General features: G+C 48.5%; 1 protein-coding gene across 3 annotated transcripts in view; it reads left to right on the forward strand.

The window, feature by feature from the left end:
- The window catches only part of LOC116948466 (polypeptide N-acetylgalactosaminyltransferase 16-like), a 62,250-nt gene extending 47,462 nt beyond the window's left edge, over positions 1 to 14,788 (forward strand). For all 3 annotated transcript variants that reach the window (XM_032965153.2, XM_032965155.2, XM_032965154.2), the window contains 5 exons: positions 3,420 to 3,512; positions 5,456 to 5,539; positions 6,449 to 6,596; positions 8,608 to 8,733; positions 10,188 to 14,788. In XM_032965153.2, the coding sequence (XP_032821044.2) occupies positions 3,420 to 3,512; positions 5,456 to 5,539; positions 6,449 to 6,596; positions 8,608 to 8,733; positions 10,188 to 10,328 (592 nt within the window). In that variant the 3' untranslated portion in view covers positions 10,329 to 14,788. The remainder of the gene's footprint in view (positions 1 to 3,419; positions 3,513 to 5,455; positions 5,540 to 6,448; positions 6,597 to 8,607; positions 8,734 to 10,187) is intronic.
- Positions 14,789 to 18,724: the final 3,936 nt, after the last annotated feature.

Raw genomic sequence — 18,724 nt, forward strand, 5'->3', positions numbered from 1 at the left:
ACACGTGGTCACAACACAATAGTACTATAGTAAACAGTACACACGTGGTCACAACACTATAGTACTGTAGTAAACAGAACACACGTGGTCACAACACTATAGTACTGTAGTAAACAGTATACACGTGGTCACAACACTATAGTAAATAGTATACACGTGGTCACAACACTATAGTACTAGAGTAAACAGTACACACGTGGTCACAACACTATAATACTATAGTAAACAGTATACACGTGGTCACAACACTATACTTTAGTAAACAGTATACACGTGGTCACAACACTATAGTACTGTAGTAAACAGTATACACGTGGTCACAACACTATAGTACTATAGTAAACAGTATACACGTGGTCACAACACTATAGTACTGTAGTAAACAGTATACACGTGGTCACAACACTATAGTACTGTAGTAAACAGTATACACGTGGTAACAACACTATAGTACTGTAGTAAGCAGTATACACGTGGTCACAACACTATAGTACTGTAGTAAACAGTATAGACGTGGTCACAACACTATAGTACTGTAGTAAACAGTATACACGTGGTCACAACACTATAGTACTGTAGTAAACAGTATACACGTGGTCACAACACTATAGTACTGTAGTAAACAGTACACACGTGGTCACAACACTATACTGTAGTAAACAGTATACACGTGGTCACAACACTATAGTACCATAGTAAACAGTATACACGTGGTCACAACACTATAGTACTGTAGTAAACAGTATACACGTGGTCACAACACTATAGTACTGTAGTAAACAGTATACACGTGGTCACAACACTATACTGTAGTAAACAGTATACACGTGGTCACAACACTATAGTACTATAGTAAACAGTACACACGTAGTCACAACACTATAGTACCATAATAAACAGTACACACGTGGTCACAACACTATAGTACTGTAGTAAACAGTATACACGTGGTCACAACACTATAGTACTGTAGTAAACAGTATACACGTCGTCACAACACTATAGTACTGTAGTAAACAGTATACACGTGGTCACAACACTATAGAAAACAGTATACACGTGGTCCCAACACTATAGTACTGTAGTAAACAGTATACACGTGGTCACAACACTATAGTACTGTAGTAAACAGTATATACACGTGGTCACAACACTATAGTACTATAGTAAACAGTAAACACGTGGTCACAACACTATAGTACTGTAGTAAACAGTATACACGTGGTCACAACACTATAGTACTATAGTAAACAGTATACACGTGGTCACAAGACTATAGTACTATAGTAAACAGTATACACGTGGTCACAACACTATAGTACTATAGTAAACAGTATACACGTGGTCACAACACTATAGTACTATAGTAAACAGTATACACGTGGTCACAACACTATAGTACTATAGTAAACAGTATACACGTGGTCACAACACTATAGTACTATAGTAAACAGTATACACGTGGTCACAACACTATAGTACTGTAGTAAACAGTATACACGTGGTCACAACACTATAGTACTGTAGTAAACAGTACACACGTGGTCACAACACTATAGTACTGTAGTAAACAGTATACACGTGGTCACAACACTATAGTACTGTAGTAAACAGTATACACGTGGTCATAACACTATAGTACTGTAGTAAACAGTATACACGTGGTCACAACACTATAGTACTATAGTAAACAGTATACACGTGGTCACAACACTATAGTACTTTAGTAAACAGTATACACGTGGTCACAACACTATAGTAAACAGTATACACGTGGTCACAACACTATAGTACTATAGTAAACAGTATACACGTGGTCACAACACTATAGTACTATAGTAAACAGTATACACGTGGTCACAACACTATAGTACTGTAGTAAACAGTATACACGTGGTCACAACACTATAGTACTATAGTAAACAGTATACACGTGGTCACAACACTATAGTAAACAGTATACACGTGGTCACAACACTATAGTACTGTAGTAAACAGTACACACGTGGTCACAACACTATAGTACTGTAGTAAAGAGTATACACGTGGTCACAAGACTATACTGTAGTAAACAGTACACACGTGGTCACAATACTATAGTACTATAGTAAACAGTATACACGTGGTCACAACACTATAGTACTGTAGTAAACAGTATACACGTGGTCACAACACTATAGTACTGTAGTAAACAGTATACACGTGGTCACAACACTATAGTACTGTAGTAAACAGTATACACGTGGTCACAACACTATAGTACTGTAGTAAACAGTAAACACGTGGTCACAACACTATAGTACTGTAGTAAACAGTATACACGTGGTCACAACACTATAGTACTGTAGTAAACAGTACACACGTGGTCACAACACTATAGTACTATAGTAAACAGTATACACGTGGTCACAACACTATAGTACTGTAGTGAACAGTATACGCTCGCACGGATGTTGACTATACGAGTGAGGCACGCCGACTGAGACCGAGCATGGGAGATGATTACCCACAATCCCGCAGCGAGAGAGAGAAGAACCATTGGCTCAGTTGTGATCACGTGACACTCGGCAGACAAAGCGATTACCCACAATCCCCCAGCGAGAGAGAAGAACCATTGGCTCAGTTATGATCATGTGACGCTCGGCAGACAAAGCGTATTACTGTACACGTGCTGCTCGTATTGCAAGACGTCGCTCGTTTATCAAATTAATATTTATTTAAAAATTTTAGCTCGTCTTGCAAAACACTCGCAGACCAAGTTACTCGCAATCCAAGGTTTCACTGTACTTGGCTGCTATACAATTCCATGTGTTAAGGCACTTCGTTGAGCAATCATTTGTGATAAGCTAGGTTGCTTCTGAAAAAAATAGCGATACACTATAGCTCAGTGGGCCTTACCTGGGTGATCTCTAGCAGTCGCCTCACCTCTCGTCACAGTCGTTCTCCTCTTTGCCTCTGGTCCAGCTACATTTGTGTTTGTTCATCATCTTGACACCATTAGACAACTTGGTACATGCACAACACCAGTGTGGGAGTTTTGGGAAGGCCAAACGGCTTGCGTTGCGGTGTGTCATACTACCACCAACACCACCGCTGCCACTCTATCTGCCCGACTACGTGCTCTCTTAGTCTATTTGTAATGTTTGTTCACCTGTGTTCATCTCTCCGTTATGCTGGTTTGCTGTGACCGTCGGCTGGAGACGCAAAACTCCGCTTAGCACAGTTTTGCGAAGCTCCGAAATGCGCGGTTTTCCCGGACAATGTCTGCAGGCGCAGCAGTGGATCCATAGTGACCCAGCCAGTTTCGAACCACGGGAGTAATAATTATTATTTGCAATTTAGTTTTTATTATTGTCATGGTGGGCTCTCTCCACCCCCCTCTCCCCCATACGTGCGCATCCCCCTGCCGCCTTCCACAGGAACACGCGGCGCACGGCCGAGGTGTGGATGGACGAGTTCAAGAAGTTCTACTACGAGGCTCGCCCCGCCGCAAAGTACAAGCCGTACGGCGAGTAAGTATGCCACGCCACAGCCCGTCGCACCGTAGGGCCGTCCGCTCTGCTGCCCACACCCCCCGACACCCCCTCGTCACTGCTTGCGCCGGGGTCACCCGCAAGCAGGGAGAGCCGCCAACGTTGCTCGCGGCTCTCCCTGCTTGCTGTGTTGAGCACGGCAGCAGCGGCGGTGGTGGTGGTGTCCCCTGGTGGTGGTGTCCCCTGGTGGTGGTGTCCCCTGGTGGTGGTGTCCCCTGGTGGTGGTGTCCCCTGGTGGTGGTGTCCCCTGGTGGTGGTGTCAGCCGTCGGAGAAAGCGCCGCTTTCACGTGGTGGTGGTGGGGAGGATCTCTTTTCAGATCTCAGAAGCCAAGCGGGAATTCAGCCTGATCAGTGGTGGGTGACCACCTCGTGTTACGTGGCTGTTGTAGGCTGCTGCTGTTGCGGCTGTGTTATCAGCAGAGGGCGGTGCAGCCGACATTCATTGTTGTGCTGTACTATTTCACTCCGATGTCTACGTGGCCCTCTGCCTTTTTGACAACCTCGCACTGACGAACGCGGCGACGAAGGGTCAAGTTAGCCCACACGCATCCACGCGGTAGTCACCTGACAGTGGGTTGGCACGAATGCCTGGACAGACACTTGCACGTGACGGGGTGGTATTTCCCATTGATGTGTTGGGTTCGAATCCGGGATTCAGTCGCCTGTGATTGAATTTCGGCTCTCAAGTGTAGCGAGTTCACGGTCCAATACTTAACACAGATGGCAGAATCGCCTAACTTCACCACACGCCTTGTAGGAGCGAGCCTTTGAGTGGCAGTGAACCGATGATTATGCCGATTAGATGTAATAATGTCTGATATGGCTGTTGTTCACGATCTCCCTGATTCACCGAGCCTGGGGCAGTGCTCATGTCGGGTTGGCCATCCCTGAACCAGCGGTGGGAAATGTCCTCATTCCCACGACGGGGGGGAGGGGGGGAAAGTCTTATCCATAAGACCACCACTGTTGACTTCCCACAAAGCGTGGAGCTCATTCTGTCGGAGAGACGATTGAGCCAGCGCTCTCCTCCCTCAAAAACCTGGGAAGCTTTCTCGCTTCCCCATCCCCCTGTGAATGGGAACGGCCGCACCAGCCGTGCGCTCCAACGCGAGATCCTGCGCAGCCTCCATCGTCCGTTAAAGAGAGTTAAACTGTATACATACAGAAACTTCTTTTACCAGGTAACGCCCCACTGAGCTTTGTAGCTCTTTTTCAGAAGCGGCCTGGCTATCACAAATTATTATAGCTCAAGGAAGTGGCCTATCGTGGCGGGGAAATTTATTATCGCAGCCAAATACTCGAAACACATGATGTTGATTCTAAATGTGGAGGGGAAAAACTGGAGGACCCGGAGAAAAGTCCACACAACCACAGGGAGAGAGACACCGCAAACTCCAAATATACAGCAGGTGTCTGGGTGCGTGGCAGTTAATATCCCACCACAGTGACGCCCAGTTACAGACGTGCATTTAAATCCTAGTCCAGTCAGAGTTTCACTCGGCTCATCATTCCTCTGGGCGAGGTCCATAAAATACGTACCACTTTGTGGGAAAACAACAGTTGGACGCCTTATGTGTAGAGATCCATCCCTGCCATAGGAGTATGGAATGTCTACCATTGGCCAAGGGCTATATAGAGCAGCCGTAAACACTGCCCTGGGCCATTCAAGCACCTCCCGATTACCACGGTTGGCAACGTACAGTGCGAAAGTAGTTCAACGTACATTAAGCAGAAACCACTTCGACTTGCTTCCACTAATTAACAAAGTGAACGTGGCCAGTAACATTGATTTGATCTCGTCGTAACTTCGCTTTGGCTGCACCCTCCACTCTCGCTCTCCGTGTCTCTCTCCCTCCCGCCGCTGATGCTGCCGCTGCGTTGGCATCTCCGTTGTGAACCGCCGCCAACCGCCGGGCCACAGCATCCAGGGCCGTGTGGACCTGCGCACGCGTCTGCAGTGCAAGCCCTTCCGCTGGTACCTGGACAATGTTTATCCAGAGCTCAAGTAAGCACCGTCCCCCCCCCCCCCCGCTCATATAAACTTTCACCCGCCCCCCGCTGTCGTAGAGTCCCAACTAAGCTGGGGCAGTGGGCCCAATACTCTCTCCCCTAAGTACGTATATTGAACTTCTTTCGCACCGTACGTAGCCAACTGTGCTAAACGGAGGTGTGGGTGAAGGACATCAAACTAAACACAAAAATCAGCTTTAAAGAAATTAGGTTTCAACCTAGATGACTTGAAAGTGCATAGCTCCAGTGGCTAGGTGCATGCTAGGTCCACTTTGATGCCGCGTGAAGTGCCAAAGGCTCGCTGGCAGAAATATTTCAGAATCGTTGTTTATTCTGGAGAAATCCGACGAGCTGTGAAGCTTTTTTTCACAGATGTCCAGTCACGTCGAGAAGATCACGGAACAGACCCAGGTGACATGGGTTGACTGGCTGAGATAACCGGCAGATGTACCAATACGCACGCCTCACGTACTCGCACACGAACGCCGCACATACGCGACGGCCCGTGACCAGATCACCCAAAATGCTTCTGGTCTCGTACATGTCTGGCCGCTAAGCAGGTAATGAGCCTGGAATGTGTTTGGATGGGTGACCGCCACACACAAACAGGTCCCCGTAGGGCTTTGCGGGGCGATGTGATGGGCAGCAGAGAAGGCAGTGCTGCAAAAATCCAGCGTTGTGCTGTAATTGTTTCCTCTGTAATTACAGATTACTGCGTTAATAATGAAAGGGTGGTACAGGAGGCCATCATCAAGCAGTGAATTGATTAAAGAGCTCTTCTGATACAAGGCGCTGCTCACCACATGAGCCCCTCTCGTGCCATACCCACGTTAATTGGTGCTCGCGAACAGCACGTTCCCCAACAGTCTGTAATGTGAAGTGCACGTGGCGTCTCCACCTCCAGGACTCCCGTGGAGGTGCAGGCGGTGACCGGGGTGCTACGTCAGGGTGACCGTTGCCTGGAAACCGTCGCCACGACGATGGCAGAGAGACAGCCTGCCGTGGCAATGGGCCACTGCATCGGGCAGAAGGACGTCTCGGCTGTCACACAGGTTCCTCCACGCTTCATTGGATCGTGGGCAATTGGCCCGTCGTCTGAAAAAAAAACCTGCACTTGTCTGCCCCGTTCACCTCGACCTGTTTAAAATGCGACCCACATGCCTGCACACAAACTGACCCTCTTTGCCCAACTCTGTACCGGCCCACATGCCAAACTGCCTACATAGCTAACTGCCTGTCTTCCTGGCTATCTGCCTACATACACGGTGGCGAGATGTTAGCTACCTGGCCTGGTACACAGGTCGTGGGTTTCATCCCAACCCTGACGCGTGTATATTTGGAGTCTGCATGTTCTCCCCGTGGTCGTGTGGATTTTTTTCTCTGGGTCCTCCGGTTTATGCCCTCCACACGTAGAAACACGCGTTTTAGAGTATTTGGCTGCAATAAATTTCCATCTGATAAGCCGCTTCGTTGAGCTATCATTTGTGGCCAGGTCACTTCTGAAATAGAGCTCTACAGCTCAATGGGCCTTACCTGGTCAAATGTAATGTTTTGTATAGTGTACATCTAACTGCTTGCTTGGCTAACTGCCTGCAAGCCCACCAGGCATCCCTATGCTCTCTTGTGCAATGGTTCCAAACCTGTGGTCAGCCGTGGGAATTTGTCTGTGGAACTGCTGCAGATTCTGCGGACATTTTTGTTTTTAAATATTTTAATAAAACAAAAAATATCGCTGCACAGCGGTCCCCAAATATCGACCGCAGGTCCAAGAATGTTGGGAACCGCCATTGCGGCGCATCGACACATCTCAGCACACGAGCCACCTGTTCTCGTGTATGTGTGCATACGTGTTCTCGTATGCCTGGACGTCGCCGTGTGTGCATGTTTCGTGTACTGTGCGTGGTGTGCACGCTTGTGTGCACGTGCATACCCGTATTTGTGTGCCATTGTGCGTGCCTGCACGTGCGCACGTTGGTGTGCATGTTGGGTGAGCGGCGGCACAGCGGTGAGCGCACTTGCGCTACGAACCTCGAACCTAGCCGTCTGAGTTTGATTCCCTGACACAGAACGTCAGTGGCGAGTGACATCAGAACCGGTCCTCGGCCTCCCCTCGTTCGACTCAGCCATAAATGAGCACCCGGTGTGGTATTGCAGTGTACTAATTCAGAGACACGAGTAGGAGGCACTCTCTCTTGTGTATTCCGGCCTTCACAGCCATAGGGGATAACTACATACGGGGTCGGGACAGCCAACATGCTGCCAGACCCACAGCTCGAAGAGGCGAAGATCACAACGACGACGGCAGCACGACGAGTTCCACTCCAGATGGCGGCAGCCCCGACTGTGAGTCGGAGCTCGCCTTTTATCCTCCCCAGCGTGGCCAGGCTCCGCCCTCGGCCACGCACCCTTCTGGATCCCCCAGAAGGCTCCGGGCTTCGCCCAAGGGTCCAACTGGTAGAACGGGCTGCTACCCCCAATCCCATTGTCTACCAGTCCCCAGCGCTACGCGCTCCAGTGACTCATTCTACGTCACTACACGTGTCTGTAACACTTCAGCACTGGGCAAAGGTGGCTGGGCATGGTGCTGGCCCAACCCCCGACCTTGCCCCAACTATACGTGGAATGTTTGTGTTTGTCTGTGTGCTTGTATGTTTGTTTACAGTGTTATGCACGTTTATGTTTTTGCATGTGTCTTTGCATATTTACACGTGACTGCGTGCGCTTGCGTGTGCGATGGGGAGTGGTGGTGCAGTGGTTAGCGCAATGCGCGATGAACCCGGCGACCCGAATTCGATTACTGCTAACGGCCAACACCAGTGACGATTTTCTGAACCGGTCCTGGTCCTCCCCTAGATCGACTCAGCCTCAAATGAGTGCCTGGTGCGGTGCGTAAGCATCGCTACTGGGGGGCAAAGGCGGTCGGGCGTAGTGCTGGCCATCCACGCCTTCGTGTACCTTTCCGGCCTTCGTAGGCGCTCGCTAACAGCACTTGCCCCAACAGTCTGTTTAAAGGCTGCACGTGGGAACTTTGTCTTTGTGCTGTCGTCTCCTCCTCCTCCCCAGGAGTGGACCCTGACCCCATCGCACCTGGTCCGCCAGCAGCAGCGCTGCTTGGCGCTCGTGTCTCCAGCCCCGGGTGGCCCCGTCTCTCTCACCCTCCTGCCCTGCAACCGTGGCGATGGCAAGCAGGTAGGCAAGGGGAGGACACGGGACGGACGCACACACAGAGAGAGAGAGACACGGGGATACGCGGGGACACACGGGGAGACACAGAACTGCTTTTTGCGTTGAGTTTGTTGTCCATCCCCCGCACCACTGATCAGCACATATGTGGGCAAGCACGTGGGAAGGCACACATGGGGACACATGAGGAGGTATTGGGAGACGCGGGGAGACACGGGGGTCACGAGAGAGCAATGGGACAACCAGGGACATGTGGGAATGCTTCGGCAGACACTTGGAATGTCCAGGGATATTTGGGAACACGTGGAGACACAGATGGATACGTGCGAATGCGCATCGGCATGCGAGGTTACACCGGAAGGTACGCAGGGGGACACACGGGGATGCAAAAGGAGGCAGGTAGGGATGCCCAGGAACACTGTTTTGAAATCTATTTAATTTGATATCGACCTCGGTTTGTGCAGTTTCGATAGATTTTTTTTGGCTTTTGCTGTAATATTCATTTACTTGTTTTTCCTCTGAATTATATTTGCTTTTTAGTCATCTGAGACACTTGCAAATGAGACTCTCTCTCTCTTGAGCTCTCACCCTTTGTTAAACAAAATTAAATTAAGACAATACTTGAAACTAAACTCTTCTTTGGTTCTTTTGGTAAAGTCACGTAGAATGAGAATAAAATAATAAAATAACACAATAAAATTCTTACTTTAACATCTATTTCTGTGACCAGTCACAAGCGAATCCCTTAGCTATTTCAATGCTAAATTACTAGTTGCCTCTGTGGATGTGTAGGTTTTGACTTTAACATAGCCATTTCCGTGACCAGTCACAAGCTAATCCCTCAGCTATTGATATGTAAACCCCTTTGTCAAGGTGCCTCACTTCTCCCAACCTGCTTAAAAGTCGCTACGAATCTTAACATCGTTCATTGAAGCTCTGTCGTCCCGACAGTTCTGTACCTTTCACCTGAAGACGGCCGCTTGCGTTGTGGCCGAAACGTCGTGAGAATTTTATTGTGTTATTTTATTATTTTATTCTCATTCTACGTGACTTTACCGAAAGAACCAAAGAAGATGAATCCTTGCAGTCACGAAAGCTTCAAATCGAAAACTAAACTGTTTATTTTACCAGGTAAGGCCCACTGAGCTATATAGCTCTTTTTCAGATGTGACCTGCCCACAAATGATAGCTCAACAAAGTGGCTTATCATGTGGAAATGTACAACAGCCAAATACTCTAAAACGCATGTTCATTATAAATTTGGAGGGGAAAAACCCGAGGACTCGGAGAAAAATCCACGTGACCACGGGGTGGGAGACACACCAACTCCAAATATACACGCATCGTCAGGGTCAGGATTGAACCCACAACCTCTTGTATACCAGGCGAGGTAGTTAACATCTCGCCACCGTGGCGCCCCTGTTTGGCTGACGAAGGATCCGTTGTCTTGTTGTGCTCAGCGCTGGCATCGCCGGGGACGGCTGATTCGTCACATGGCCTCCCGCCTCTGCCTGGACGCCACGGGGACGGACGTCTCCGTGGCCACGTGCCAGCACGACTCCTCTGCTCAGCAGTGGGAGCTGCAGCCCAGCGAGCGATAGAGGCGGCCTGGCCTACAGGATGGCCACTGCTCCTACAGGCTGCTTCCTTCAACACCTCTGGCTCTTCACTCTGACTCCCCCCTGCCCCCTGAACTCTGACCGTTCGATACCTCAATCCTTGACCTGTTAATCTCACCGCTCACCTCTCGTGTCAGCCCCGAATCCTCACCTCCTGACACCTCACACCCAGACCTCCCACCTCTCGACTCCATACCCCTACAGCTCTCCTTCCTTGGTGTCCGATCTCTAGATGCCTCACTCCTTGCCTGTCACCTCTTGATACTTCATTCCCTGACCTGTCACTTCTTTACTCCTCACTCGCTGACCTCGCACCCGCTAACCTTCTGAACCTTTAATCTTGTAAATTTTTCTATGACCCCTCTCACCCTGGATAATTGACCTCTGACCTTTATTCTGGAATCCTCCTCCATCTAACCCCCCCCACCCCCGAGTTTCTCTCCGACGATTGTTCCTTTCACCGTTCCCCTGCTCATTTCACCGATTTCCAGCGACAACCCCGAATCACCACCCCCCCCCCCCCCACTTTTACCCTGACCCCTCACCTCCGATTCCTCACATTGCATCATCACCCCCCCCCTCCCCGAGACCCAGAACATTTTATAAATAACTTTTTAGTATTATTGTTTACTTGTTCGCAATAGCGGTCGAGCCGTTTCGTCGTCCGTCGGTGGCTCCCGTCAGGAGACGCGGCCAAGCGCCCGGTGCGTGGTGGCGTCCGGCGTATTTCAGCCGCTTGGGGGGGGGGACACGGAGCTTTGGCCGATTTTTAGCGAGACGCCGGTTTTTACGTTTCCGCGTTCTTACTCGGCCTCCAAACTCGGACGAGACTGACCGAGCGAGAGGCACGTTACCCCCGCTCAAGTCGACTCGGAAGCCGAGTCGCTGCAACTCTCTCTCTGGCCAGGCGAGCGCGGGATGAGACCCGTCACCATGGTGGGGGGAGGGGGGGGGCCCAAAGCGAATGGCGACGGTTTCCGCGTTCCCGTCGCGGGAGCCAGTTTATTGTCACGACCACCACTGCGTTGATGGCCCACAAACAGCAAGTACTCACATTGTATTGTGGGTTGGCGTAACATTACGGGATTATCGGTACTGTCTTCTGTAACCTGATTGCGAAAGCGGGTTATTCTCGAACATCGTGTACAGGTAGTCCTCTACTTACGATGCAGATGCATTACGACGACCCCATCGTAAGTCAAAAATATCGTAAGATGAAGATGGCCTTAGCTTACCCAGGAGTCTTAAAGAATGGTGATAATTTATCAAAACAGAGCAATTTACAGTACCGTACTGTATAAACTGTTTTTATTAATTACAATACTGTATTGCACAGTAAAATGTAAAGTAAAAAAAACAAGGTAAATTCTTCACTAAAATTGGGCTTTGAAACACAAAAAACACAGAAAAAAATACATGCGCTAACACCGAGACAACTTAACTCCGTCGACCGCTGGTGAGAGTGAGGCATCACCACACAAGGCGGGAGACGCGTACATCCCGGCAGCGTCCCAACGTACAGGGATCGTACCTCGTACGCTGCTGCGTTTGCCTGCCGCGCAAAATTTTAAATATTTTACAATTTTGTCGTATCGCTATCGCCATCGTGAGATCGAAATATCGTAAGTCGGACACTATCTGTATAATGACATTGGGTGGTTAGCGTGTTTGTGAAGAGGGTATTGGGACAGTGTTTGGTCCGCATTCCTTGGCTGCTAAAACCTGTACTGGAAACATCTCGGGCACAGAATAAATCTGCTAATTCTGATGCTTATAGTAAAAATGCACCTTATGAGGGTACCCTGTAAGAGCTGGCAACTTCCAGAGGTTGTTCCTGAACGAGATGATGCAACAGCGAAGCCAAAGTGGTAACCCTGCTCATACAAGCACCGGGGCCGGTGTTCGTCTCAACCGGTGGACCTAAAGCAGTGGTGGACGATCCACATTCATACGGCAGACGGTCAGAACATTCGTAAAACAAACCTACTGATTCTGCCACAGCGGCGCTTCCCTTGGAGGCGCTGCAGAGGTCGTGGCTGGGACGACTTACAAACCAGGATTTGAACGCGTGAGCTTCTGACCGCGAAGTTGGGCACTCCAGCGCCGTTCGGCCGGACGACGCCGTCTGTCTGTGAATGTGAAATGTACGAGGGTTTACCCCCCCTTTGCATCCGGAGTAAAAATCCACTCTGGTGCGTATCTCTTCTCCAGCCAGTCCTGGTGAAATAACAAAAGGATTTGCTCCGTGCCCAGACACAAAGAGCACAACGGGGCTGAAATCGGTGGTTTCAATGAAATAATCTTTATACCGTCAGTATATTATGGTACGACCGTCGGTGTATCATGCTGCTTCTGCTCGCCAACTATTGCTGTGTCCAATGGAAGAATAGACGAGACGCGATTCCTTCCGTGGCGAGTTGGTTTCACGCCAACGAAAAACGTGCGGTGGCGTGTTGCGCCCGTTATCACTTTTGTTTTCCGTTTTGTCAAGTTGCGCGTGACAAAGAAAAAAAAACTGGAAGAATTAAATGTGACGTCCCGCGGCAAAATTGCTCGCGATTTTTCAGATGTCGCGCTGTACATAGATGGTAGCGTACGTTGAAGTTCGCGTGCGGGTTTTCAAAGACGATAAGAACGGAAACTTTACTCGTAGGCTCATTTTACGACACTCCAATTTTACCGACGCCAGTGATGGGAAAGGAAGAAAACCCTCCTCCAGTTTTATACCAACAGCACAATTTTATACAGACACCAGTTTCGTGGCATTGCAATAGAATTGCGATGTGATGACGATGTTGATGACGTCGTCGCCAACACTTTAATAATAGCGGGCGCAAGAAAAATGAGGGACATTCCCTCGAACAGGTGGTGGCTTCGTGGCACCGAGGAATCGCAATAACTTTTGGCAAAGCGCTGAGCCAGCTGATGCAGTTCTCGGGTTCAAATGCGTCTAATTCCGCCCCCGTGATTAAATTGAGCTCTTAAGTGTAACGAGTTTAACACGCAAGCTTTTCGCGACCAATAATACCCATAAGAGGTTTTTGGGTTATAAAGTGTGAATGTAAATGCGTCGTTAAAGCCGCCACCACCACCAGGACTCTATTGTGGAAGTAATTGGCTGTGTCGGGTGGTGGCGGGTTGAACGACACATATGTACGCGTTCTAACCCAAAAACCTCTATTGGGGGAGTTGGTAGTCTCGCCAATGCCTGCGCAAAAACGCCATCGGGCAGAATACGTTTGATTCGTCGATTGGCTCAGCACACTTCTGACGGCTGATATTTATTTGCGAGATGACGATTGACAGGCTCTGAACCGCTCTGTGCACAGAGCGTTAGCGGTTGAGAGGCTTCACCGAAGCGACTCCCAAGCGTAGTTTCCATGGTGTCGCTATTTGTCCCCGTGTGCACAATTTGGCCATAATTGTCGTACACCAATCGCCAAACTTCGGGCCATCACCTTGGACATCATTGTTTACATAGCAGAGCCCAGTCACCGTTGACTTAGCTTCATAATACCCACGGCTCATTGAGGGGAGTGGCTCTCTCGCGTGCACGTGCTCGTGCTGGAGACGGGACAGACGGACGGACGCATCCCGACTGCTCAGCTCAGTCCGTGAGCATGCCGATGCTGGTACGACGACTACGTACAGCCCCAGATTCCCGTCAGCATTACCCACCCCCCCCCCAGGCTACTGAGTGATCCGAGTGCAGGGGGGGGGGGGGGGCTCCCCACCCATTCTACGCGGCCGTTTGGGAACAAAAAACTGTCGAGACGAATTTGGTGCAAAATGACTTCAAACGGCATTTTGGTAAATGCATTTTTGTGTTCAATGAAATCACGGATGAATCGGGAGGCCAGTGTTTCGCGAACCGAGAGGGCAGAGCCTCTCCTGAACCCGGGGTCAATTGGTCCAATTCACGTGCAAGTGAATGGTCCCCCTTTTTCCTTCCAATTTTTCGCAGAGTTAAGTCTCCAATTGGAAAGGTGGAGCAAAAATCACCCGAGGATTTTGTTGTTTTTTTTCCCTTTCGTGAAGATGAGATTTTTGCTCCCATCTTTACTGAACCCACAGCAGAACCGTCTCTACCGCAGTAGAATGGAGGGTTGTCCACCCCGACTGACATGGCCGCAGTGGAGAGCAGTCGGCCTCTACTTCACCGACAACATAAGCAGCTCTCGCGTGTCTGCTGCTATGTGAAGCGATTTGAACTCCTCATTAGCAATCCCAAAGGCTTTTTGTTACACAGGTTGTAAAGGTTGAAATAGAATCCACCAAAGTTATCCAGTGGCATACGCAGACTTGTGTGCGCGTGCAGACACCAGCTACGAGGCATTCGTCACGTGGTCGGATGTACAAGGGCTGTGATGATCGTGGGTAATGTTGCGCCGCGGCGTGTGACGAAGATTAAACGACCTCTTGATTGTGGTGTACGTGACGAAGCTTTGGCAAGAATCTGGGTTTTTTTTTCGTGTTACGGATGGCCGTGCTTGCGGGGGTACCGTCACAGGTCACGTGTTCGTCACAGCCATCGCCGCCATCCAGTAATTTTCTCCCAATTTCCATTCACACACTTTTGCAATTGTTGCACATTGTTCCGTGCATTCTTTTAATTGGCATTTTCATTAGTTTTTGTTCAATCGATTTTTTTTCAGGTTAATGTTAAGATTGTAAAAATGTTTGCGTTTGTTACCTTCCACCCACCTAACAAATCCTAATTTGAGTCTCCTAAAGTAAAAAAAAATATATACTAAAATCTTTCTACCTCCAAAAATTATTCACATTCTAGAATTCTGAAATCCTGGATCTGCACAAATATCTCGTCTCATCTTTAAAAAAAAATGGTAGCTGGCGCAGAATTACCGACCCACTTGCTTGACCTATATTCACCGTACAAAATATATTGGATCGCATCATCCGTTGCCACGTCAGAGCTGCTCCATTGTGGAATCATCTCCCAGACTCGAGAATGTCTCTAGTCTGAGATTAAAGTTCATTAAAAGCGTTGCAACGCCACCAACAACCCACACTTCGCCTTCCATGCTATTCCACCGCCGTGGTGAGATGTTAACTACCTCGCGCGTCTCTCTCTCTCTTCCCCGTGGTCGTGTGGATTTTTGTCCGGGTCCTCCGGTTTTTCCCTCCACATTTAGAATCAACGTCACGCATTTAGAGTATGTGGCTGATATAAATTTCCCCACGATAAGCCACTTCGTTATCGTTTGTGGGCAGGTCGCTTCTGAAAAAGAGCTAGATAGCTCAATGGGCCTTGCCTGGTAAAATAGCTTAGTTTATTCCCCATTGCTATCCCCCGCCTCCCCTCATTACCCTTCCGACTGCCAGGAGCGACTCTTAACGGGTTTGCGTGCAAACTCCGGGGATCCTCGCAGTGGCTTTTGGCTAATAATCGAATAAAGGCAGTCACTGCATCGCGCGCTTTCAGAAGCACCTCTGCGACCGTCTGGACTGCTCTTCCTTCCGATATCAGGAAGCCACCAGAGCTCACTTTTAAATCTAAATTGAAAACGCATTTCTTGAGAGCAGATTTTTGTCTTTAGTTTGTTGGCCTTCCCCTCCCCCTCACCTCTTGATAAGCGCGGTTGACCACGTACGGTGCAAATTAACTTCTACAGTACATAGTGCGGGCAGATGTTCATTACACCGCACCAGGTGCTTGATTAAGGCTTCGTAAACCTAGGACAAACTCAAAGCCAGACCAAGCAAAGCATAGTGTAGGATTAAGGTTGAGGTCAAACAGATTTCTTGATGTTATCTTTTCTGAAATTTAACCAATTATCCAGGTCATCAGATAACTTCACTGAGCTGCCCTTGAAAGAGCTTCGCTCAATGGGCTTTACTTGGGAAATACATTTCTAATTCTATTGCTGGAATGATCAGTGGATAATCTTCATAGGTTTGATGTTGGAGAGAAAAAAACGATTGTACATTTGACTTGACACCGAGTGGACTATACAAACATGGGATTAGCAGTATTGACTTGGCACAGATAAGCAATTCTTGAAGACCTCGACATCACCCATCATGAAAGAGCTGTTACTCATCTGGCGAGAGCTACCAAAGCCGCTTGGTGTTCTTTTCCCTGCCAAAGCCTCCCAACTTGGAACAATTGTTACTGCTGCCATGCAAAACAGAAACTCTGGAACAATATGGGGAGGAGCACCCTCCAATTAGCACGGTTAGCTACGTACGGTACGAAAGAAGTTCAACCATACATTCCCCACCTTGCTGTGCTCGTTACAATCGAAGAGCGAAGCAGTCCGGGTGACTGAAGATACACCAATGCACTCCCGTAAAACTTAATATGCTCAAAGAATGCATAATTTTCATAAAATCTGCTTTATTATGAAGGGGGTTTCAAACTTTCCATTTTAATTAAATTTTTGCCAGCAACACATTTGTTGTTGGGCTCATTTGGGTGGACAGCCTTCACCGGTGCCCTCAACAATTTGTATTTCACAAAAAGACAGAATTTAAGCCAAGACTTTGACAGTAACCGCAGAAACTATGCGGCTTAGAATTTAAACAAAAGTTTGATGCGTCGCACCGTTCTTCCTGCAACACGTGTGGCTGAGAAAAACAAAGTTAAAACAATGGGCCACTCTTAAAACGGTAGAGTAGTAATTAAAAATAAACTTGGGAAAAACCATTAACACTAATTGCAGGCTTGCGTGCTCCCACGTGAACCATCGTCTCACCCCCCCACCTCTCATGTATTCGACAAGGTGGTGGTGCTTACAAGATTGCTGCTTAACCACTGCCTCAACACAATAGGTGGGGTAACAAACATGAGACCACCCCCCTCCCCAAATAATAAACCGGAAAGCAATCACTCCTGTTGTTCCTAACATTATCCACCACAAACCCCAGTGACGGATGAACACGCCTGTCCAAAAACGCAAAGCGATCTTAAGAGCGTGGTGGCTTTATTTAACGCTGTAAATCCCAACCGTCACACCACTCTCACGACCGTGCCGGATCTAACAGGAGGGTCCTGGATTCAAGAGCAACGTTTTAACACAACTTGCCGACATTCCACCAAAACCGAGATCGAAAACCAATTTCAATGAATGTGTCAAGTGGACATCCTCAAGGTCCATCTGCCCCCCCCACCCCCGGACAATGGCCATCGGACCTATGGGTTGCAAGAGAAGAATACACGAGATGCAGCGAGAGAACCCAAGTGTGGGTGGGGTGTAACGCAACTCGGTGTTAAACCCAAATTGTGTGCACTCCAATCGGATGCCAGTGACACACCGTGAACAGAATCGCCATACTGCAATGTCAGGCTTAGATCGGTGAAAGCCAATTCCGTGTAAAAAAAAAATCCTCACTGGAATCTGACCGGATGTTAAAATCAAGTCCAGTTGCAAGTTGATAGTAAGTACGGCCTTATGGGACCTGTATATTAAAGACAAACCTGAGGATTCGACTCCGGGACAGGTGCCGCATGAACTTTGTGTAAAAACCGTAGACGCTTTGCAAGGCCAAACTGCCACGTATTTTTCCAGTTGCAAGTTGATAGTAAGTACGGCCTTATGGGACCTGTATATTAAAGACAAACCTGAGGATTCGACTCCGGGACAGGTGCCGCATGAACTTTGTGTAAAAACCGTAGACGCTTTGCAAGGCCAAACTGCCACGTATTTTTGTATTAACACTTCGTTTGCTTGAAAGCGACAGCTCAATGGAAATGGCTTTGGTGCCAGATATACGCTGCACGCAACTCCTGCCAATGCCTATAACCTTTCTAGAAAGGAACCCACACAAAAAGTCGCCACCCCTACTAGGTGAGTATGAAAGCATCCCCCCCCTAAGGGCCCAGTGGTAACCCCCCCATCCCATATATACAGAGCTACACTACACCCCATTAGTCAAAAGGATGTCTACGCAACAGTGTCAAGAGTTTGCACGCACATCCGGTTTTGTGTGCGTGCGCATGTACGTGTTACTTACGTGTTATTTACGTGTTATTTACGTGTTATTTACGTGTTATTTACGTGCGTGTTTAAGTGGGGTTAAGAACTCATTTACGGCACTTGTGCCGTGATGCAAACCTACGCCGGACGCCCAGTGGAGGTTGGCAAGCCTTTTAGGGAAAAAAAAACCATGGCGATGAAATCGGCGCGCAAGTTGAACGCCCGCGAGCGGAAGCCAATTGTAAACAAGCTCTTCTCCCTATGCCACGTGACATAACAACCGAGACACGTGGAATATAGTTGGTACCAACAAGCCAGACCCATTCAATCACAATACATGCTGAACCACCCAGTGGGTGGAACCGCAAGTTAAAATGCCGAGCCCAGTTAAATCAGATTGCATGTTAAACCTACATCTATGTAATCTGACTGCATATTCTG

The sequence above is a fragment of the Petromyzon marinus genome, chromosome 33 (genome assembly GCF_048934315.1).
Source record: "Petromyzon marinus isolate PM22_M1 ecotype Great Lakes invasive population chromosome 33, UKy_Petmar_22M1.pri1.0, whole genome shotgun sequence".
Classification (NCBI taxonomy): domain Eukaryota; kingdom Metazoa; phylum Chordata; class Hyperoartia; order Petromyzontiformes; family Petromyzontidae; genus Petromyzon; species Petromyzon marinus.